We start from the raw sequence: 23,512 nt of genomic DNA on the forward strand, positions 1-23,512 counted from the left end.
TCTTTGGATCCAAAGGGTCCGACTGGCGCAGGGGCGGACGAGCGGGCAGGGAACCAGAAGGGGTGTGGCCTCATAAAATTCACAGAATTGTGCAGGAGTAGCTCCGGCTCCCAGAAACTCAGAGGCATGGAGGCAGCCCAAGCGCAGGCTCAAAAGCAGAGCCAGGCCATGAATGACGATGCTCCCTTGTCTCATTGGAAGGCATCAACGGACGGGGTGAAGTCAAAGACCTCTTCAATTTCTTACTCTTTTTCTTCTTGTGGGATTCACCTGAACGCCCGGACAACTTTGACTGTGACGAAGATCAATGACTCCGCAACCGATCTCGGGACCTTCCTCTTGACAGGGAACAAGACCATTGCTTGAGGGACCGCTCTCTCAAGGCCGACAGTTGACGCAGGACTTCACTCCATGTTTGCACTTAAGGCACCATAGGCAAACAAGATGTGGGTTGGTCACAAACATCTGTCATTGACAGACCTTGCAGGGCTTGATGCCAACTTTCCTAGTTGACATCCAAGCAACCCCAGAAGAAACATCTCCAAAAACTTCGACAAAAATTCTAATGACTGGTGGTATCTCTCTCCGGATCTGCACTGACTGGCGTGGAAAGAAGGGAACTGATTTCAGTGTGCTGGGTTGACACCTATATAGGGACAGCGCATGTCACTTCCAGCGTGGACAACGCCACGTGGAGTCGAACAACGCCATCTTGTGGCACGCAATGATACTGCTCTCGAAAAATTTCAGAATCCATTCTGACGCCTGGGGATAATTCTAAGGTAAGGAATCTGCGGCTAGAAGTCTCTATCAGATATCTCAGCCACCCTTCCCATTACAACTGCCAAGGAGGCGCTTTCTTCATGAGCTGGCCCTAGTGGAGAGAGGCTAGATTAGTATCTGGAGAAGTATCCAGTCCACTGGCTTCTTGTAGCTCATCATACCAGTTTTCCTCAGTATATGGCTGTGCAAATTCATCTCCTTCTTCATAATGGTCATTATCAGAGTCTGTGCCAAAAAGAATATGGATGATCTAAGCCCTTTCTTGAGGCTCCAGTCTCTAGCGTGGGTTGTGGAGCCAAACTGATGTTAGAACTGAAACCACTGGAGGGCCTGTAACAGGTCCAGGTGTTCCATCTTTTGGAGCCAGCTGCATCCCGAAAATAGCAATAGTTTCATGACACTCGTGGAGTTGCTGCTATGTTGCCAAAGGACTCAGAATCTTGGGGTGCCACGGGATGAGAGCTGGAATTAGCTCTGCAGGAGATCAAGCTCGGAGCAAAACAAGAGAGGAATGCATACACTCACGTGCCTTCTCAAGAGTTTCAGAGTGGTGTGAAGAGGATGAGTCCTGCTTGGACTTCTTATGCTTCTTTTTGGACTTACCAGAGGACTTTGACCCTGGCATAGATCTGCCACGGGAACGACTTCAGGAGTGGGAATAGTACCTTCCATTTGACCTCAACAGGTTCCAGTGCTTGGCAACATACAGCTTTGCCTCACTGTCCTGGGTGGCCATGAATTCACCAAGGCGCAGCCGCTACAGGTCTTGGAGTAGTGGTCTGACCCCAAGAACCAAAGAAAAATCTGGTGGGGATTTGTCACAAATATTTGCTTGCGACAGTCCCAACAAACTTTGAACCCGGTGGTTTTAGGGGATGACATTTCCCCTTGCACACTGGTATGTAACCAGGCACACATGGGTGGCGCTTATATATGGGAAGGTCATTGGCAAAGAGCTGCACAATACCACCTACTGGTGCACACGGGTACTGCTGAAGATTTTTGGGATCCAGTCTTCCGCCTGGGGAATATTCAAAAGATGAGGAATCTGTGGTAAGAAGTATCCATCAAATAAAAAACATTTCTGTAGGTCACTCTCTTAATTCATAATCAGTTCAATACACTTAAAGGACTCCTATATATTATCATACTTATGCAGCAAGTTATGTATTATCAAATTCTTTTTTCCTAATATATATATCTTTCTTGAATTACCTGCTAGCACTAGAATTGTATCTGGGATCATGGATTAGCCAATGTAGGTAAAAATTAAGTGCCATTATTGTTGTGGTCGTGAACATCTAGGACACTGATTATGAACGTTCTAGTTTTGCTTATGCAAAAGCTTGGGGATATAATGGAGGAGTCATTGAGTAAATAAGAGCATTTTTTAATGTGCCCCTCTCTAGATGCCTCCTTCTGCATTTGAAAATTCTTACAGGAACCTATTCGATGTTAGTAATCACTTGATCTAGATTGTTGTTTATAGTAGACAGATTTTAACACATTGCCCAATTCCTTTGTATTTTAATTTTTCTGCAGAGAAGGTTTCCACAAGTATCCAAGAGTTTTCTATTTCATTAACGTGAATAGCAATGATCTGAATATAAGAGAATCTAACCAAGCCTGCCTGTGTTCCTACTTTACAGGAACTCTGATAGCATATAACAAGGCAGTCATTCAAAAACCACTTACCAACTCTGCCCATACCATAATAGCCACAGTGACTCATTTCCCTAATACCAAGATTGTTCCAAACAATATTTATAGGTATTTCTGCGTGCACATAAGGAATTTGTAGTATTCTACATAACTAGTTATAATGTGTAATCAATCTCTTAAATGGTCTGTATCAAACTAATTTATAATTGTGCTTGGTTATTCCTAAACAAACCACAAGTGTACTTTTTTTCTCCTAAGATTTGATCTATAAAATTATTATCATAATGACTTGCATTCATAAATCTGGCCAGATTTATAATGTTAGGAGCCACATAGTAAATACCAGATCTGGGAGTTTCAACCCCTAGGTCTAAGGGAAGAATACATTTCTTTATACTAATTTTTGGCTGTTTATGACCACATGGCCTGTTCCAATGGTAGAAACGAGCCTCTGGAATATCTCATCAAGTCTATTTTGAGGGAACTGTAGAGTACATTTTGTCGAATCTCTGATAGGTAAGGTATGTTCTATGTTAGAAAATAAATTGCTGTAATTAAAACGACCATTCCTGGAGGTACTCTGTGTGTGCTGTAGAGCTGAGTGTCAATCACTTTCTATTAAGGGTATACACGTGTCTTGCAACCATCGGTTATGCAAGTCTGTAAGATTAATGTGAATTTAGAGACTATTGCTCTGTAAAGTATAATTAATTCCTAATGCAATATGATATTCATATCAAGTATTTTGCCTAGGACTTCAAAATAAAGCAGACACAGAGAAAAAAATATTTACCTTCTGCTGAAGCTACGTGCAGTGCAGTACGGGAGTCATAATCTCTCTGCTCCATGTCCATTGAAGACAAGGCAAACCTGAGAAAGTAATTTACATGACACTAATTGCATCTGATTTGATGAAATTTGAGCAAGTCGTTTTATTCAAGCTTAAGTTAGAAAATACTACTAACCTGTAATTGCGGTTATGCAGTCTGGTATCTTCCACAGATTCATATGCTGTATTGAACTATTCTCCTTACCACCAGCTTTCAACAACCTAAAACTCTATAAAATTAGGTAGCCCGTCTGTGTCCTTAAGACCAAACTTCCAACGTAGACGTCAAAGAGTAAACAGTGAAACGTTCCACTTTTTGGCATAGATGTAGAATTGGTGGGCTATTCTGAGGAAGCAAAATTTAGACCATAATTATGGCACAGTGTATTTTTTTATAGCTTGTCTTAGCTAAACTAAGACATACAAGCCGGAACTGGGGGCTAAGAGGACTAACACCTTCACTCCAGGAATCTGTCTGATCACATGGTCACTGGTTCAATTCCTGGTAGGTCCACTCAACCTTTCATCCTTCCGATGTCAATAAAATGAGTAGAGTAACAATAAACATCTGTTAGTCACTGCCAAAATGTCCCACGGTGTGCATGTGCACTTTACAAAAACATTTTATGTTTAAGCTGCACATAGCTTAGGTTGGAGTTCTAAAAAGGCACCAGATTCTCTGACATTATGAAATGAGAAACGACTGTGGCAAAAATAAATGTGAAGGACCTTAGAACACTTAACAATAATGGTAACCATTTTTGAGTTTATTGCACTACCCTGGCACCTACAAAAGTCCGATAAGACAAGGAAAAGGGCTAATGTCCAACAACTATATACTATCAAATTGAGAAACCAACTTCCACTTAATGTTTTTTGATATTACCTGTTACAACATGCCCTGAAGGGTTCCTAGCCTGAAGTCCGTTTTCTGTTAAGTGCAATCTTAGGCACTATGTTATGTTAAATGTTATGTTAAAAGTTTTTATAAAGCGCACGTACACCCAACGGTTTCATGGCGCTGTCGGACAGAGGACAACAATGTACTGGCCCAGGTGTTATGGGTAGGCCTGAGTGAAGAGGAGAGTTTTGAGAAGAGTTCTGAAGCGAGGAAGAGAAGTTTCCAGTCTGAGCTCTAGAGGAAAAGAATTCCATATCTGAGGAGCAAGAAATGAGAAGCTTAGACCGCCGTGTTTTTTCCGCTTGTAGGGAGGAACGACAAGAGAGTTAGAGTGGGAAGAGCGAAGAACACGGGAAGGAGTGTAACGAAGGATCAAAGAGGTGATGAAGGTCGGACCGAGACCGGCTAGGGCTTTAAAGATGGTGCAGCCCAATTTGAAAATACAGCGCTTGGCCACCGGGAGCCAATGGAGGCTTTTCAACAGGGGACGAACATGTTGATTGCGTGGTTGCTGAAAAATGAGACGGGCGGCCTGATTCTGCACCATTTGGAGGCGATGAAGTTGGTACGCTGGAATACCAGCATATAGAGAGTTGGCGTAGTCAATACGCGAGATAACTAAAGCCATGAGAACCACAGTGAGAGCCTCGGTGGTAAGAAATCTAGAAATCTTGCGGATTCTGCGTAGATGGAAAAAGCAGGAGGATGTCACAGCGCTGATTTGGGATTTCATAGTCAGATCATTACTGACTATTACGCCGAGGCTTTTCACGGATTCAGTAGGTAGAGGGGGGTTACCTAATGTTGAAGGTCAAAAGTTGTTATTCCACGGATTGGAAGGGCCGCTCAAGACCAACTCGGTCTTATCAGGGTTAAGTTTGAGTTGGCTGGAGTTCATCCAATCGCTAATAATACATAAGGTAGCCTGAAAACTTGCCATAGAAGTGGGAGAGGAGTCAATTTTGAAAACTAATTGGAGGTCATCCGCATAGTTGAAGCAGGTGACCTCAAAGCTGTGGAGGGAATGGATCAGGGGGTACATGTACAAGTTGAATAAAAGAGGGGAAAGGGAGGACCCCTGAGGTACCCCGCAGGACACGATGGTCCTCCTAGCAGAGAAAGAGTCCAGACGAACCGCCTGCGACCGGTTATCGAGAAAAGAAGAGATCCACTTTAAAGCCGTACCATGGATACCAGCCTCCCTGACACGGTCGATCAAAAGTTTATGATCGACCGTGTCAAACGCGGCAGAAAGATCCAAAAGGACAAGGGCCTGAGAAGAGTTGTTATCGGCCCCCTTTCTGAGCTCATTCATGGCTGCGAGTAGGACCAGCTCGGTGGAATGGGCAGGTCTAAACCCAGCCTGTTGGGGATCGAGAAAGGACGAACGTTCGATGAAGAAGCTGAGGCAATGCGTAACATGGGCTTCGAGGACCTTACTGAGGTAAGGGAGAAGAGAGATGGGACGATAGTTAATGAGGTTAGAGGGGTCAGCGTTGGGCTTTTTTAGGATGGGAACTACCTCTGCAATTTTAAAGGAGTCCGGGACTAAGCCTAGTTTTAGAGATTTATTAAGAAGTGCAAGAGGGGGGTCGGGACAGGAGGAGAATGCTTCTTGGAGAAAAGGGGGTGGACAGGGATCCGTAGGGGAACCAGAGCCGACCTTTTTTATGAGTGTGAGAAAATCCTCTCTTGAGATCAGAAGGAACTGATCCAGCACTTGCGTGTTCTTAGGCAAGGGCCCCAAGACTGTAGAAGTGGTTGACGGAGGGATACTGTGTTTGATGGTGGCGATTTTCTGCACAAAATACTCATTGAGGGCATCACATAACTGTTGAGTAGGGAGGGGTTTGACAGTTACTCGATCAGGTAGACATAATTCATTCACGATGGCGAAAATATCCTTTGTTTTGGTTGTGGAATTCGTGATTTTTGAGGAAAAATATGTGGATTTGGCCACGATTATGGATTTTTTGTAGTCATGTAGAAGTCCCATGAAGATGGCTTTCTTTTCGGGGGAGTAGTTTCGTCTCCAACTGCGTTCTGCTTGTCTAAGGGAGAGTTTCATAAGTTTTAAATCGTTGGAAAACCAGCGCTGAGCGTCGTGAGGTCGTCTGAGGGTGGAGAGTTTGTAGGGAGCAACAATATTACTAGCAGAAATGAGCCAGTGTTTAATGGCGTCTGCTTGATTGTTGAGGCAGTCGGCTTCTGCGGGGATGGAAGTAGAAATTAAGGAGCGAAACTCAGCTTTGTTCGCTCGATTCCAATTTCTGGCCTGGAGCCCACCCAATGTCAAAGGTTTAACTGCGAGAGGCAAATCCAGGGAGAATTGGATACTATAGTGATCGGACCAGGGACAAGGGAGTATGGAGAGGGAGGAAATGGTCAGATTGGTCATCCAAATTTGGTCTAGAATATGGCCTTTAGAGTGGGTGACGGAATGGACATGCTGGGTGCAGTTGAGACCAGAGAGAAGGTCCGTGAATTCCCGGGAATTAGAGCATTCTTTAGGGTCAGAGGGCCAATAGTTAAAGTCACCTATTAAAATTAGTTTAGCGTTGTTGATAACTAATTGGGACATCAAATCCCCAACCAGCTGGGGAAAGGAAGGCATGGATTGGGGAGGCCGATAAAAGAGGGCACAGATAAGGGAGGAAGAAGGGGACTCAAGCTTTAGAATAAGACTCTCAACCGAGGTGATGCTAGAGAACGTTAGGGCGGTGAATCGTAAATTATGATGGATGATGGCGGCCACACCCCCACCAGGCTTCCCACTATACCCTCAGCAACGCAGGTGTAAACTTTTCGAGGAGCGCCTACTATTCGAGCCCATGCTGGCTGTGATGGAGGCCTCTTAACACCACACACAGCTGTCATGGAAGTCAATATTGACATTAATTGGCTGCTTTTTAAAACTTGAAGTGGTGCACAAAAGTTGCATCAGCATCCACAGATGACAATTATCTTAATCCAGATCAGTGAAATATTTCTGTCACAAAGGGCACTAACCACTGCAGAAAAAAGGCTGAATGGAAAGAATTGCCACTGTCGTCAACATGGGATGCACGTAGGAATGCAGGTGATTCTATCAGCAGGCCATGAAAATGTGATAATACCAATGCGCCCACCATCTACAAAGTTAGGACTCCGATCGGGACTAGAATCCTAGCACCAACCGAAATCGGGTGCAAACACATGGCAAAAGGAAACATGAGATTTCCACGCAAAAAGTGTCATTTTTTCCCAAAAATTACAAAGATTACGTGACTTATTCTTGGGAAGACATCTGCGCAAAGAGAATTGTACATAAGAGTGTGCTTTCAATCCAAAACACAAGAACGGCATACTCGGTCAGCTTTTTAGCCGTGGTGCAACGGTAATGCTAAGCATCATACAAGCAAGGGATTTTTAGGTTAGTGTGACCAACGACGTTAAAGGTGTACAATCCCATGTAAATGCAATGCAGAGCAAGTTTTGCCCATTTATGCGATGCAACAAGGGAGATTTTAGCGCAGTGTTACTTTGGACAGATCTTAGTACATCTGTACCACTTTGTGTATTTAAAATATTACATTCTTCCCCCGCCACAGTCTTACATATTGAGCATTAGCTCCACTCACCAGATAAATTACCAAGTTTAAAGAATATCTTTTCCAACCCTCCACAATACGGCCCCCAGCATACATCCTGTCAGTACAAAAGCTTGGGACACTCACCTCACATCCTATTATTTTTTCTGCGAGTGCGCCATCTGAACGCAGGTAAGTTGTGCTCCTGTTCGTTAGGTCTCAATTAGACAGAGAATGTGTTGTCTCTTCGAGACATTTTGTTTACTGTTGGTGGGCCTGAAGCCCTCCCATTATTTACAATTAGTGGGCTTTAAAGTCACTCTCCATTGCTTGCTTCCAGCTGGTCAGCTCTGCGGTCAGCATCCCTCTTCTTGCAGGTGACCCTCCCCTAGAGTATGGCCCAAGTACTTGTGTCCTTCTGCTGCTCGCAATTTTAGGAGTCATTTTTAGGTCTTGCCTACGCAGTGCGCATGCGCTGCATAGGAGGAGACCTTTAGAAATCGATTCAGTTTTTCAGGCAAAAACGTGCACGCATTGCATTGCTTTGAATGGCAACGTGTGCATGTTTGGCGATTCCCTTGCGGTAGCGAGCGGCGCCATGTGTAAGCAATTATCACGCTCGCTCCCGCAAGGTAAACGATGCGTGTCCCTGCTCTCGGCCGCACTCCCCCCACCCTCCCACTTTTTTTTCTCATGCATCATGCTCGCTTTCACTTTCTTGCTGGTTCTTCACTTTTCTTCCGCTTTTCTTTTACTTTTGTCTTGTTTCTATTTGCTTACGCACTCAACAAGAGTACGTGGTTTTTATCGGTCTCCCTCGTGTGCTGCCTCAACTGCAGTGTTCGTGTTCCTCTGTCCCGGTTGCTTGTGAGCATCTCTGAGTCCCTCTGATGCGCTCACCCTCCTGTGCTTTTGCCCGTTTTTCCACCCTTGTGTGCTTCTATTCCCTAACACCACATTGCACTCCACTCCTTGTTCTGACTCCTCTCCGTTTGCTTTCCTCCCCATGCCCTCCGTGTTGCTCCCAGCCAACACTCCATTTTTGATTCTCTCCGCCCTTATTGTTACTCCCTCCCATTCACTTAGTTAAGCTCCCCACCTTTATTGCGATCCCGTACAAAGTTGTTGATCACCCTGTGGCTCTGCATCGGTATCTGCTGGAATTAGTAGTGTATTGAAGTGGCGTCTGCCTCTGTGCTAGAGAAAACGGGTCACTTTTCTGAACTAATGTGATTTTCACCCACAGCACGGTGTCTCAAGGGGACGATGTGGCCTAACGGCCAGAGCTGGCGACTTTGGGGCTGGGAAACAAGGTTCTAGTCTCGGCTTCGGATCAACATCGTGTGATTCTGGGCAAATCACGTAATCTCCGCGCCTACCAAAAATGAATGTGTCCCTGTGTAACGTAACTAACTGGTGTTCATATAAAACGTGCTAATACATTCGGGTCGAGTTTGCACTATATACAACTGCAAAAATAAAAAGTCTGCCATGGTATTTTAGGGTGGTTCTCGTGTTTTTATGGTATAGTCTGACAGGCCTCTTCCATATCCTGTGATTTTCTGTCACCCCCTCCCTCTGCTTTTCTTTCTGCCCGGGAGAAGTTGTATTTGGCTGCAGTAAGATGTTATGTCAGTGATCTCAATTAAGCTTGGCAAATCGCAGCATCTACAGCATGGACATGTACAGCATGATTATGCAGAGGCTCCTCGTCATTAGGGGGGCTTCCAGCCTTTGTTGCTTTTTCAGCCTACAACGTTACGCACATCTGCGCTTACAGTTTCAGCAAGCATTGCGATTGTGGCTCAAAAGCTGGGATGGGCGAAAGTGATACACTTTGTGACACGAGGGCAAGTCAGCGCTGCTGAAGCTACAACTTGAGTACATCAGTATCCCCAGTGGCCAGTGCAGCTGGTACAGTCATACTAGAGTCCTGGTGTGAGGAGAGAACTGGGGTCCTGGTGTGAGGAGATATCTGCAGCCCAGTTATTTCCTTTTACTAAAGATGGAGGAGTCTCCATGTTGCATCTGGTGGATCTCCTCCACGCAGCACAGACGTTTACTAAGATGTGGTTGGTAACAACTTTTACAGAGAGGCTTAGGGACGGCGAGATATATTGGCTTTGCTAATGCTTATTTTATGCATGTCTTCACTGGATTATATCGAGAATATTTGGTGAATGGTTGTGAGCATATGCATTCAGAAGTGTGAGGGGCACGAACCACACTGTAGAGTAAGCTTCACAAAACTGCAGTTTCTGTCCCGGACCACCCACAGGGGCTTAGAACAGAACGAGACCTTGCAGAAAATAACAACTCTGGCTCTTTTAGAAGTTTCAGAGGCCCAGGGACGGATGGGATAATTGGGATGTGCCATATACGGGGTGCCCTGCTTTAGGTGGGGCGTCGCCTGCAAGAAAATCACATCAGCATCCTGCTGGAGGAGATACCACCACACTTGTTCTTTTTATTAGGCGAGTTGAGCCCTCACACATTGAGCGTAAGGAATTTAACGCTAGTCACGCGGGAGGGTTAGAGACTAGGGCTGAATACCCGCGTGAGTAAGCAGCCTGCTGGAGGGAGGGAGATTGGGGGATTGGGGAGGGAGATGGGGAGAGGGGAGGGAGATGGTGCTGCGAGTGGTGGATGAGCCAGGGTCCGACCTCATGGGGTGTTGTAAGTAAGTGGGCTAAAAAAGTGGGGCGGAGAAGTCGGGACAAGCAGTATGATGAGTCATGGGGATGAGAGAGGGTGGGTACCCCCAGAGAGGCATGAAACCTAGATAAAACAAGCATTGGTATAACCAATAGGTCTCGCCGTTGGGACTTTATAAGTGTTTAGTTATCCAGCACAATATCCTTGGTGCAACATCATCATGTGTTGCATGGCTAAACACTTATGCTTGTTTGTTGAGGCACTCTACAGGGTGCATCTTTTGTTGCTGGCTCTGACATCTGTTCCCCTTCACCACTATTTGCAACTGCATCTCTGCCACATCCTTCATGTGTTTTTTTAAACAATTTTCATTTGCCTGAGCTTAAGCGTTTAACATGTGACAGGAGGGGACCCTGCATGTGAGTGTTTGTTTATTCTTAGCTCAGGCACTGGTTATCATATTTGTGGAACTGCTTGCCTGTTATACACACACACACACACAGTCACATACCGTTTCCTTTGAGATAAGAAAATGTGCTTCCAATGCGGATGCTGGACTTTTACGGGTACCCCAGCTTCAAGGGCCACTGATCTACAGATAAGGAGATCAGCATTTCTATGTGTTTTATTATGTGCAGAGCTTTGGCCTTTGAAGCTTGGGAACCCCATTCATGTCCCAGCGGCACTACCTGCACAATTTCTAGTGACTGTGGTGCAAATTAGTTAATATGAACACGTAAAAAAAAAAGATTAATCCGCCCCCCTTAACACTGCAAGAGAAAGCAGTATGGGTAACACATTTTCGTATCTCAAACTAAGCAGATCTTGCATGGCAGGGCTTGTTTATTTACCTTCATTCCACCTCGAACAATGCTGCCTTTCTATTCTATTTATACAATAGTTGGAGTGCAAAACACTGAAAATTTGCAAGGCACCGGGAAAAATGTTACCCGTCACTTATTTTAGCTTATGGGTGTCGATAAAGCTAAAAATATCTTCCCTTGATACAGGTGCAGACAAAAAAAACTATTGTTTCATCCCGCATCTCCCTAGGACAGCAAAAATCCTCAAGATGAATTTGAATATTGCTCTCGCTAAGTATTTAGCTTAAAACGAGATTTTGGATGGAGCACAGTTTGACTTTAGGAAAGGCGATAGTACTGAATCAGCATTGGTAGTCGTTAAGGAAGAGATACGACACATCATGGACAACGGAGGAAAGGCTGCGGTGGTCCTTTTGGGCCTATTTGCCGCCTTTGAGGCCGTGAGTCACTTAGTCCTGAAGAAGCGCCTTTTGGGGCTTGGGATCAGCAGACTAGCCTACAACCTCCTTTGTTAATTTATTTCTGATAGAGAGCAGTCGACCTCCGTTGGAAAGTTTACCTCCAAAACTTTCTCCTTGCTCTGCGGTGTCCTGCAAGGGTCATCATTAAATCCTACACTTTTCCACATTACGTGGCTCCCTAGCAAAGCAGATCTGGTCCTTTGGCTTCTCAACCATCTCTTATGCAGACGGCACACAGATTGTGGTGTTGATCGCAAGTAATGTGAAAGAGGTGGCACATTGTTTTAACAATGGCATGAGAACAGTAGTCAGCTGGATGAGCAGTCACTGTCTGAAGCTAAATTCGGAGAAAACGGAAGTACTCATTTTGGTAAGGGCACCTTGTTTTGGAACACTTCCTGGTGGCCACAAACCTAGCAGTACAGTTGGTTCTGCTCAGATTTGCACCATTTATAGCTCATCAAGTGGTACAAATCAGAACAAATAACAAGATAGTGATGAGCTATATAAATCATTAGGGGAGTTGCAGAGTCCACTCTTTGAACAACCTGGTGTAAGAATTTGCTTATGGGCAAAGCAGAAACTGTTGCGCATAAGGACAGTCTATCCGTCCCGGGAATGAAAATGTTGCTGTCAACGACACAACTGGCTTCATGAATTTGACATTCCATAAATTGGAGAAGAGGTTTGGCCTCCCAGTAGTGGAACTCTTAGCTTCAGAGAAGAATTTCCTCCTCCCAGGGTTCTGCACAGCTATGCCATCTCAGAGGGCCTGGAGAATCAATGAGATGGCCTTTCCTTGGAAAGAAGAATGTGTTTATGCCTTTTCCATAATTCTCCTAATGTTAAGGGTGTTGCAGAAGGGGAAGGAGTACGAAGCAAAGGCTATGCTGATGATTCTAATGTGGAACCATCACCCATGGTATCCTTTATTTCTACAACTGGCTATCACTCCTCATTGGGCCATTCCATTTGATCCTTATCCTCTGTAGGGCCTGTAGTTGTCCTGGCCAACCGTGCAGAGACTCACATTGTGGGCTTGGATGTTGAAAGGTTGAACTTGGAGGCCCAGGGCTGTTCTCAAGAAGCGGCATCTTTAATCCAACAGTCTAGACGACTGTGCACCCATATATCCTATTTGCAACATTGACAGTCATTTAACACACGGTGTGTTAATATACAGTCTTCATGATTATTAGCTGAGCCAGCCAATGTTGAATCTGGGTTTGTCGATCTCCACATTGAGGGCTCAGTGGATTGCACTGAGCCTTTAGAGACCCTCAATTTAAGGGAAGGGCTTCTTTACTACTTAGGTTGTTGACATCTGTCCATTTCAAAAAGCCACTCTTCAATATTCCCATACCTTCTTGCGACTTGATGTTAATGCTTAAGTCCTAGTTCCACAGTTTGTCCCAAAGGTGGTCTCCTTCATTGTTCAAAGTTCGGCTGATATTGTGCCCTTCTCCGCAGTCAGAAAAGGAAAAGGATCTTTGTTTGAAAGATTTAGGTAGGGCACTGGGGGTTTATCTGGAAAGAACAATTACCAGTAAGTAACTGGTCATTGCCAATGCCTCTGCCGGCACTCATTGCAGGAAAACTCATGCTTATTTTAAGTAGGTGTTAAGCGGTGGAATAAATGTGTAAACGTACCCTCCACACTCTCAATTTTGCAGGTGGTTAAGGGCAATGAACTATTTACATGAAAATGTTTTCCATGTGAACGAAAAAAAAGACAAAAACATGAGGAATGTGCAATTTCATATTTATGTTAACCCCATGACTAAGTATTGTCCCAGTGTCACACTGTTCAAAGGCGCAGTTGACACCTTCAGAGTAGCGCATACCTTTAAGTTCATTAAAAAAAAAATCAAAGGGTCACATATTCCTTTTAAAGTTAAGGGAAGGCCTGTTTATTTTAAAATTATTATCTTCAGGTTGCAGATAGCAGGGCCTGATAATGAGCAGTGCTGGAGTCAGATTTATGACCCAGGCAACATAGGTCAAGAACTGAAGCAGTGAGGTATTTAACTCTTAAACAAGTCCTTGTCAACTCAATATTGGAGTGTGAGAACAAAATTATGTTTCTGAATTCTTTTAAATGATAGAAAATTAAAATGAAAAGTGACAGTAATGATTAGGTTACGTTTTCATTTTCATTTTCTCCCAATTCAAAGTGTCACATTTACAAAAAGCAGGCCTGTTGCTCCCAGTCCCGGACACTACCATATTAATACCTGAAAAATACAGCCCTCTTTTGTTAAATGGGAGAAATTTAAAGTGAAGAAAAATATTTCTATGAAACATTGAGGGCCCGATTACAATCTCGTTAGGAAGGCCTCCATACGGGTACCGGAAAGTCCAAATCCGAATCGAAGCCTAAGTTTCCGACCGCGTCATCACCAGCTCCGAACGACCAACTACGATGGCAAGATCTCATCCGTGTCGACTGAATCGTTTCCGGAGTCCAATCCTGTCCGACCGACTCGCTCACAGACGAATTGTGCTGCTCAATGGAGACGTTATTAGTAATCCAATGAATGGCTTGCAAACTCAATACCAGTTGCAAACCATTCAAATCCGTGTTTCCCAGAAGGAAGTTGGTGCACCTCATGCATGCCACTTATTCCTTATGAGTCACAAGGTGTAATAATTAACAAGTTACTTACCTTGGGTAACGATATATCTGTAAGAAACATTAGTTAGTTAGACTCCTTACCTTAGAATATCCCCAGGCGTCAGGCTGGATCTGGAAAGATTTTTGTTAGCAATACCCTTGTGCATCGCCAGGCGTCGTCTGCGGCTCCGCATTCGTCATCGGCGTTGTGATCGCCAGCATGACGTCGTCGGAGTACTTAGACGCCGCCCTCGCGCGCTGACGTCAGTTCTTGTACATAGCTTTCCGCGCCAGGAACGCAGAGCCATGCAAGAGACCGAAACTGGTGCCATGAATCTAGGGCCCTGAAAGGGATGACCTTAACCCTAGATATCAGTTCGCAGAACGGGGAGGATGGGTGGGGCGGTAAGGAATACCTAATGTTTCTTACAGATATATTGTTACCGAAGGTAAGTAACTTGTTCATCTGAAAGAAACAAGTTAGTTAGATTCCTTACCTTAGAATAGATACCCCAGCAATACCAACCCCGGTGGTAGGTCTGCGAACCAAGATCACACCAGGAAGTCCTGGAGAACGGAACGGCCAAAGAAGCCGTCTCTTTGGACTTGGCTATCCAGGCAGTAATGCTTAGCAAACATGTGCAGCAAGGCCCACGTAGCTGCCTGACAAATGTCCTGCAGAGGGACTCCCCGACCCAGGGCAGTAGTAGCCGCTGTGGCCCGAGTGGAATGGGCCTGCAGCCCCACAGGAGGTTCCTTCTCAGCCAAGGAATAACAGGCCTTAATGCACAAGACAACCCACCAAGAGATGGTCCGCTTGTGCACTGCCCGCCCCTTCTTAGCGCCCACGTAACCAACGAAGAGTTGGTTGTCCACCCGGAACTGTTTCGTATGGTCCAGATAGAAGGACAGTGCTCGTTTTGGGTCCAGACGGTGGAGCCTCTCTTCCTCTTTCGAGGGATGCGGAGGCGAAAAGAAGGTGAACAATGTAACAGACTGGCTGATGTGAAAGGCAGTTACCACCTTAGGGAGAAAGGAAGGACAAGTCCTGAGAACAACCTTGTCCGGATGGACAGAGAGGAAAGGAGGCTTAGAAGAGAGAACCTGGAGCTCACTCACCCGTCTAGCAGAGGTGATGGCAACCAGGAAAGCAGTCTTAAGAGTCAGAAGACGAAGAGGACAATTATGAAGTGGCTCAAAAGGAGCGCACACCACGTTCAAATCCCACTGAGGCATTACGAAGGGGACAGGAGGAAACATAGGAGTAATGCCTTTAAAGAATCTAGCAACAACAGGGGACTTGAAAAGAGAAGGCTGATCAGGAGCCGTAAGAAAGCAGAAACAGCTGAAAGGCATCCCTTGAGGGTGCCCAGAACAGAGCCCTGCTGGGCCAGGGAAAGAAGAAAGAGGAAAACCTCAGAAAGAGAGGCGGAAAGGGGATCCACAGCCTTTGCTGTGCACCGTGCCACAAATGTATTCCACCTGCAGGAGTATACCGTTTTAGTGGAGGGATGCCTGGCTGCCAGAATGACATTGCATACTTCAGGAGGCAAGTCAAATGGCATCAACTGCCGCCGCTCAATCTCCACGCATGGCGGTGGAGGCTAAACAGGTTCGGGTGGAGGACCGTCCCCTGCTGCCGCGACAGAAGGTCCTCCTGAAGAGGCAGTCGAATCGGGGGATCGATTGACAGACTGAGTAGCTCGAGATACCAGTATCTTCGTGCCCAATCCGGAGCCACAAGGATGACTTTTGCCCGGTCGTGCCTGATCTTCTTCAGCACTCTGGGCAGAAGTGGTATAGGCGGAAAGGCGTACAACAGACCGCAACTCCACTCATGACGAAAAGCGTCGCTGAGCGAGTGCCGCCTTGGAAATTCCAACACGCAGAACTGATGGCATTGCACGTTCTCTTCGGTGGTGAATAGATCTAACCAAGGCTCTCCCCACTGCCGAAAGAGGCCTTGCGCCACATCCGAGTTCAGACGCCACTCGTGATGCATCAAGCACTGGCGGCTGATTTCGTCTGCCCTGGCGTTCAGAGAACCAGCCAGGTTTTGAACCACCAGGGTGATGCCCTGATGTTCCAGCCATGTCCAGAGGCGCAGAGCCCCCCGACAAAGGGTTCACGACCCCACCACGCCCTGTTTGTTGCAATACCACATGGCGGTGGTGTTGTCCGTGAACACCTGCACTACACTTCACCGGACAGAGGGAAGGAATGCCTTTAGTGCAAGCCGGATCGCCCGCAGCTCCAAGAGGTTGATATTGAGCCGGGACTCCGCCGGAGACCAGAGGCCTCTGATCTCCGCCTCTCCCATGTGGCCCCCCATCCCAGGAGGGACGCATCCGTCACCACTATGTGCTCCGGTTGGGGTAGGGAGAGGGATCTGCCACTGACCCAATCGTGGTCCGTGAGCCACCACTGCAACTGTCTTGCAGGGCCCTCTGAGATCAGGACACGGTCGGACAGGTTGCCTCGGTGTTGGGCCGACTGGAACTTCAGGTCACACTGCAGAGCCAGCATCCGCCATCTGGCGTGATGTACCAGCAGGATACAGGAGGCCATCAGGCCCAGCAGCTGCAGCACCAACCTGACTGAAATCTGGGACAAAGGCTGAAATATCGGAATCAGAGCCTGAATATTGTGAACCCGCTGTTCCGGAGGATAGACCCGGAACTGCGTCGAGTCCAGAACCACTCCGATGAAAAGGAGCTTCTGAGAGGGACTCCGATGCGACTTCGGCACATTGATGGAGAAACCCAGCAAATGCAGGAGGTTGGTCGTAGTCTGGAGGTGGGAAACGACTGTCTGGGGCGAGCCCGCCTTCAACAGCCAGTCGTCGAGATAGGGGAAGACTGGAAGCCCTAATCTGCGCAGATGAGCTGCAACCACCGCCATCTCTTTCGTGAACACCCGAGGGGCACTGGTGAGGCCGAAGGGGAGCACGGTAAACTGAAAGTGCTTGTGGCCTACCGTGAACCGCAGGTAACGCCGGTGGGCCGGCTGGACGGGGTTGTGGAAATATGCGTCCTGCAAGTCCAATGCTACCATCCAGTCTCCAGGGTTTTGGGCAGCCAGAACCTGAGCTAAGGTGAGCATCTTAAACTTCTCCTTCCGGAGGAAGGCGTTGACGCTCCTGAGGTCCAAGATAGGTCGTAGGCCCCCTTTGCCCTTCTTGGGAACCAGAAAGTAGTGGGAATAACAACCCGACCTTCTTCTGGGCCAGGAAAGCGCTCGATGGCCCCCTTGGCAGTTTGCGGGTGCAGGCCGAGAGGCCCAACGACTTGACCGTAGCCCTGGAGTCCATAAAGCGCTCCAGCGCACTATCCGCTTTGTCGCCAAAAAGGCAACAGCCATCGAAAAGGCATGTCCATGAGGGTGCTCTGGACATCCCTGGAAAAATTTGTGGACCTCAGCCAGGCGTGGCGACGAATCGCCACCGTGGTCGCATTGCCCTACTTAGCGAGTCCATTGTGTCAAGCCCACATCGTATCGAGTACCGTGCTGCAATCCGCCCCTCGGCAAGAGCCTGGGCGAGCCGTGTCTGGGCCTCCTCCGGACACTGGGGCAGCACGTCCGCCACCGTATCCCACAAGGAGTGGGTGTAACGGTCCAAAAGGCACGCGGTGTTGATAGACCGCAACCCCAAACTAAGGGAGGAAAACAGTTTCTTCCCAAACTGTTCCAACCTTTTGGATTCCCGATCAGGAGGAGCGGACGGGAAGCCAGTCTGGGAGGTAGAGGCCTGGATAACCAGGCTCTCAGGGGTGGGGTGCACCGACAGAAAGCTGGGGTCGCCCGGGGCGGTGGCGCCGGACCACGTTCCGGTCCACAGGAGGGACTGTGGAGGACTTGGACCAGGTGCCCATCAGAACGTCCGTCAGTGCCTCATTGAACTGCAGTAGAGGCTCCAAGGAGCTTACTGGCCGTTAAAGCACTTCAGTGAGGAGATTAGTCCTGACGGCCACTGCAGGGAGCTCCAGATGAAGGGCTTCGGCAGCCCTGCGCAGCACCACAGAATAGGTAGCACCCTCCTCCGTAGCCACGGAGGGAGGAGAGATGAAGCCAGTGTCAGGGGAGGTGTCAAGACCACTGGCATCCCCCAGCTCTTCTTCCCAGTCCTGGCTTAACTGGCACTGCTGTGCCAGAGGATCCTCAGACCCCTCCCAGTCGTCCCCGTCATCCGACTACTGGTAGACAGGCTGAAAGGTCGGAGCTGGGCGGTAGATGAATCTGTCATCCATCGGCGCCGGGGACGGCGCCGGGCGGCGCCGCTCCGACGCTGGGCCCGGACCGGGACTAAACCTGGGGACGACGTCGTCCGAAGAGGGCGCCGGGGGCGGCACCGAAGGGGTCGGCGCCGGCGGACGGGTCATATGGTCGACCGGCATCGACCGGGATCCAGGCGTGGATCCCAAGGGGGCCTGTGGCGTCTGGACCGAAGTCGCCGCCGGCTCGCTAGGCTTCCCAGTCGGACCTGCGGGGCCCGAAGGCGCGCTGGCAGGCCTCGACGGTGGAGCGAGACTCCTCATGGCCACGAGGAAGTCTCGGATCTCTGCCAGAGTCGCATCGGGCCCAGGGACCGGAGGGTGTGGGGCCGGATGCGACCCCTGCGGCTCCGAAGGAGCCGCGCGGGTGGTCCCACCCGAACCCTCAGCCGAGTCGCGCTACCGGCGAGGGGAGTCAGAAGAGCGATGTCGCCTCTTCGACTTCTTGCTGCGCCTCGACTTACTGGAATGCGAGGACTTCAACCCCGACGAGTGGTGATGGCTGCAGCTCCCCGACCGGTCCCTCGACCTCCTCCTCGACCGGGACCTTGAGCGGCCGACTGCCGGATCTCGAGCAGCTTGCGGGACCGCTCCTGCCTAGCTTTCGAGGTCAAGGCCCGGCAGTCAAGGCACGACTCGGCATCATGGTCAGCCCCAAGGCATTAGAGACACCGGCGGTGGTGATCCGTGACCGACATCAGGCGGTGACAGGCGTCGCACGGCTTGAACCCGGGCATCCCTACCGGCACCAGGAGTCGAGGTCGACTCGAAATGGGAACCAAAAAAGTTCAAAAAGTTTAGTCAAAAAGTGATTAAAAGGGTATGCTCTTCCCAGATCTGCGCTTACTGGCGCGGAAAAAGAAGAACTGATGTCAGCGCGCGAGGGCGGTGTCTAAGTACTCTGACGGCGTCATCCCGGCGATCACGGCGCCGACGACGGACGCGGAGCCGCAGACGACGCCTGGCGACGCGCAAGGGTATTGCTGACGAAAATCTTTCCGGATCCAGTCTGACGCCTGGGGATATTCTAAGGTAAGGAATCTAACTAACGTGTTTGTAGGAGAGTAGGGTCTGCAATCCTATGATCACCCAGATTTTTTGCTTTTGCTTCATTGGTTTACGACTTTCCCTGGCTGTGGGCCTGCCAATCAGACCCACAGCCTAGCTGTTCTCTCTCGAAATTAACACACATGTACATTAGGTGCATCCACTAATTGGAACTGGGCCGCCTTGTCAGTCCCTGTCTCAGCATACCACAGGTATTCAGGGCATCGGTGTACCCAGGGCCTACCAGGGGCTGCAGCATGTATTATGCCACCCCTGGATGGCCGGCCAAATCTGACACAACTGGCTGCGCGACAGCTGGGGCAAAGGGGTGTAATCACCCGTTGCTGTAGGTGTAGTATTCCTACACCTAACCCTAAAATGGACACATGGATTCCTATCAGTCACTCCTATGGCAGGCATTATCAATCCTGAAGGCAGAGTGCAGGGAATCATGTGGGACGGTGCTCTGGCGCGAGCTGAGCCCGTCGACGGCTGGCGGAACCAAGTCCTAAAAGCCGTTCCATGGTGACGCGGGCCAACTACTTTAAAATGCATTATAATCCTTGCGGTTATTTGCTAACTTTGGCATCGCATCACCTACACATGTCGAGTAAGGTGTCATACGAATTGGAATACGAACCCCTCGCCAGTTCTGGCGACGGGGTTAGCATTCCCCCCTTTTTAGAGGGGCACGACATGGAAGTAACCTTGAACCCCGGTTAAAGTTGACTCAGGCCTCAGCATCACAAAATGGATGCTGCCACCAGACACAAGTCTGACCTCCTGCTGCTGGGAGACCTTCCAGCGAGGGGAGCTTGGACAAAGGGTTTCCTGTCAAGGGCGGTGTTAGCACCATCCCAGACAGGGTTTGTGTATCCCAGGTAGGCAGGGCTGAAAGGAAGGTGATTGCAAGTGGCACCCCGGTGCTCACTGTGCATAGCCCGGCTCAAACCAGTGCCCCTGAGCTGGGGCGAAGCCGGACAAAGGATAGGGGTGTAACCACCCCCCTCCTGGCCCCACCCATAGGTAGGACCTAGTCACGGGCCAGCCCCTTTTCTTAGAATAAAGGTAGGAGCGAGTCCCCTTCCTAAATTGGATAATTCTGAATCTTGAACTACTTTCCACGAAAGGAACTCTTGACTTTTCTGAAGACTCTCCCTTGTGGCTAAGGAGTAGCCACCCTGCACCAGCAGGCACCACCTAAGCGCTTGCGGTTTGCTGTACGTCTCTCCCACGGATCAAGACTGCCCAGCTCGACGAGACCCGAGTCCCTGCCATCTCTGACCTCTACCTACATCATCAGCCCAGCTGAGAGTCGTAGGTGTGACGAGACCTGCGGGACCGGCTATCTTCAGAACCTGCACGACGCTTATCTAGCACGCCCACCGAGGGACCCTCGAGTGAGTGTACCTAGGGTTTGAGAAGCCCTAACCCTGAGCAGCTCCAGCACCGAAGTCTGTCCCCCCAGCATCCACGGGATCTGCGTGGGGGCCCTTCCGCTCCTTGCTGTTCACCGCGTTGTCCGACCAATCGCCGACCGGCTTGTGGCCCTCTTCACGACGCACCACAATAGTTTCATCACCGGTCTGGTTGCTCCAGATTGGCTCTTGCTCCCCTTCAACAGAGGAGTACCCCGGACCCTCCTGGTCCACTCCAGACGTCATCTTGACTCTACCGCGTGGGCTTGCCACTGCCAAGACCTGCTGCCCCACTCCTGGGCCCAGCATCATCGACAGCAGACACCTTCGTGGGACAGCTCGCCCTCCATCCTGGTCGCCGCCGCGCCTCCTGGTCCGAGGAACAGCCGAGTCCGACGCCATCCACTCACCTGGTCAAGGTGACTTCAGCCGGTACCCTCCGGGTGCCCACACGATCGCTGGCTAGCGGTTGAGAACTGAGTCCCCTCTGCTTTCAGGTTTCCTTCATCACCGATCCAGGCTTGGATCTCGCTGAACATCGACACTGGTCGCCTGCCAGCAACTTCTTCTTTCAGGCTCCCGAGACTACAACGAGGACTCCCGACATCTTGCCGAACTTCACGCAGCCGCAGCCTCTGGGCTAGGTAACTCGAGCATTTCGGTGCTCCATCGCAGGTTCGCTCTACAAGTGTCCAGTTCCTTTGTCGTTTAGTCCCACTGATCGGATCACTCCGGAATCAGTAACTCCAGACTCTAACCATTCGCATTTCACTGTTAGTGTAGATGGTTTCTCGTGCCCCTCGGGCATTTGTGTAAATTGTGCAACTTGAAGTATTTTCGTAAGAGTTTTGTAGTGTGCTTAGCTCCCTGACTCATAAAGAGCCAGGGTAGTCTTGTTATAAATAAATATCCTTTATTTTCATAACAACTTGTGTGGTGTCCTTTCACGTGGTGTTCAAGGGGTAAATGTGGTGGTAAAACAGCTGGCTTAACACGCCCTCTAGAGTTTAGCCTAAAGACTGCTCGTGTCCATGCTACTAGGATAGCTGGTCTATAAGGTTGACTTACAACCAATCATCAATAAGGGTCGTTTGGAATGATACACAGTGATCACTAGAATAGTGAGCACTACATATCAGGCCAACTTCTCACAGTGTTTCTTTCAGATATGGACATCCAGAATCACATATCCATTTCTTAATGTCAGATAAGTACATTAAGACTTTGGTTTTTGCAATCACAAAACCTTCAAATTGGCACACTGCAGGCTTTGCGAGCAAATACCTTTCGTATATCAGGCCTTACGTTTTTGAAGCTTTGGGAAGGAGAGTGGAAATCTAATGAAATTTTAATGGAGAAATAGAATATCCAACCCCTGCAGTGTACAGCTGGTCAGGGTAACCGCTCTCCCCTCACGCAGCTCCGTCCTTAAGGCTCTGGCCACAGTGCCTTCTGGTCTCCAGGTAGGTGTTCAAGGCCTTCCTTCACCCACAAGATCCTGTCTGCACCTCATCCCTGGTGGTCCAGTGGAAGATCCTGCTCTTCTTCTGGTCCGCACTGTCAGCCTTCTTCTGTTGCTGTCTATTCTGTCTTTTCTCTGCTTGTTTCTCTGTCTTAGCCTCGGTCTTTGCCTTTTTGCCTATTTTTCTGTTTACTTCTCTTTTTTTCCTTTTGCCTGCTTCCTGCCGCCCCCGTCGGCCCCTCCCCCAGCATGGTACCGCTCCCGCCTCCCAGCTGCTCTCCCTCTCTCCGACCCCTACTTCGGTTCGGTTCAGCAAGCTTTATTCGGTATATACAACAACCATAAAAGCAACACAAGCATATATTAGCAGACAATTAAATCTTATTACTAAAAAAAACATATATAAATACAGACGATCCAATTAATTATCACAATGAAATCAGTTGGGAATGCTTTTTCTCTCATAAATTGATTTCAAAATGAATAATGCAACATAGAAACATATCTCCGGATCATTTAGTGCAATTAATAGATTCAGAGCAGCATTAGTTGTACTTACATTGTGTTTCTTGAACAATGGCTTTAAGTAAAAACTTCTAAAATTCCGATAAAAATTACAAAAAAGTAAAAAGTGTATAGTGCTCTGTTTGGAATACTCGTCGCATAGGCTTACAGGACGATTTTTTATTTCGGGAAAGGCAACTAAATGATGAGCGATTCCAAATCGCAGCCTTGTTAGTACGGAGCGGTGCGAAGGTTTGGTGACTAGAGACAGATATCCTTGGAAACCGCCACTGTCTACATTTATTTTGTAAGACAAAAATGTAGTATGCTTCACCACTTTTCTCATACGGGTCTCATTTTTATGAGCCAAGAATCAACCCTTTATTTCCTGTTTGAACAATCCTATCACATATGCTAGGTTTTCACTGGATCTTAATTTTAAATAACTCCTTATATAGGTCCGTAACATATTTGAACCAGGATATAGATAGACTATTGTCAAGTTGTAAACA

At 48.3% G+C, this 23,512-nt stretch overlaps 1 protein-coding gene across 1 annotated transcript in view; it reads right to left on the minus strand.

Annotated features, from left to right (window-relative positions):
* GLS (glutaminase) overlaps positions 1–23,512 on the minus strand; it is a 932,984-nt gene that overhangs the window by 53,794 nt on the left and 855,678 nt on the right. The window contains exon 16 of the mRNA XM_085648790.1: positions 3,239–3,315. Coding sequence (XP_085504916.1) covers positions 3,239–3,315 — 77 coding nt within the window. The remainder of the gene's footprint in view (positions 1–3,238; positions 3,316–23,512) is intronic.

Source organism: Triturus cristatus, chromosome 3_2 (genome assembly GCF_964204655.1).
Source record: "Triturus cristatus chromosome 3_2, aTriCri1.1, whole genome shotgun sequence".
NCBI lineage: Eukaryota > Metazoa > Chordata > Amphibia > Caudata > Salamandridae > Triturus > Triturus cristatus.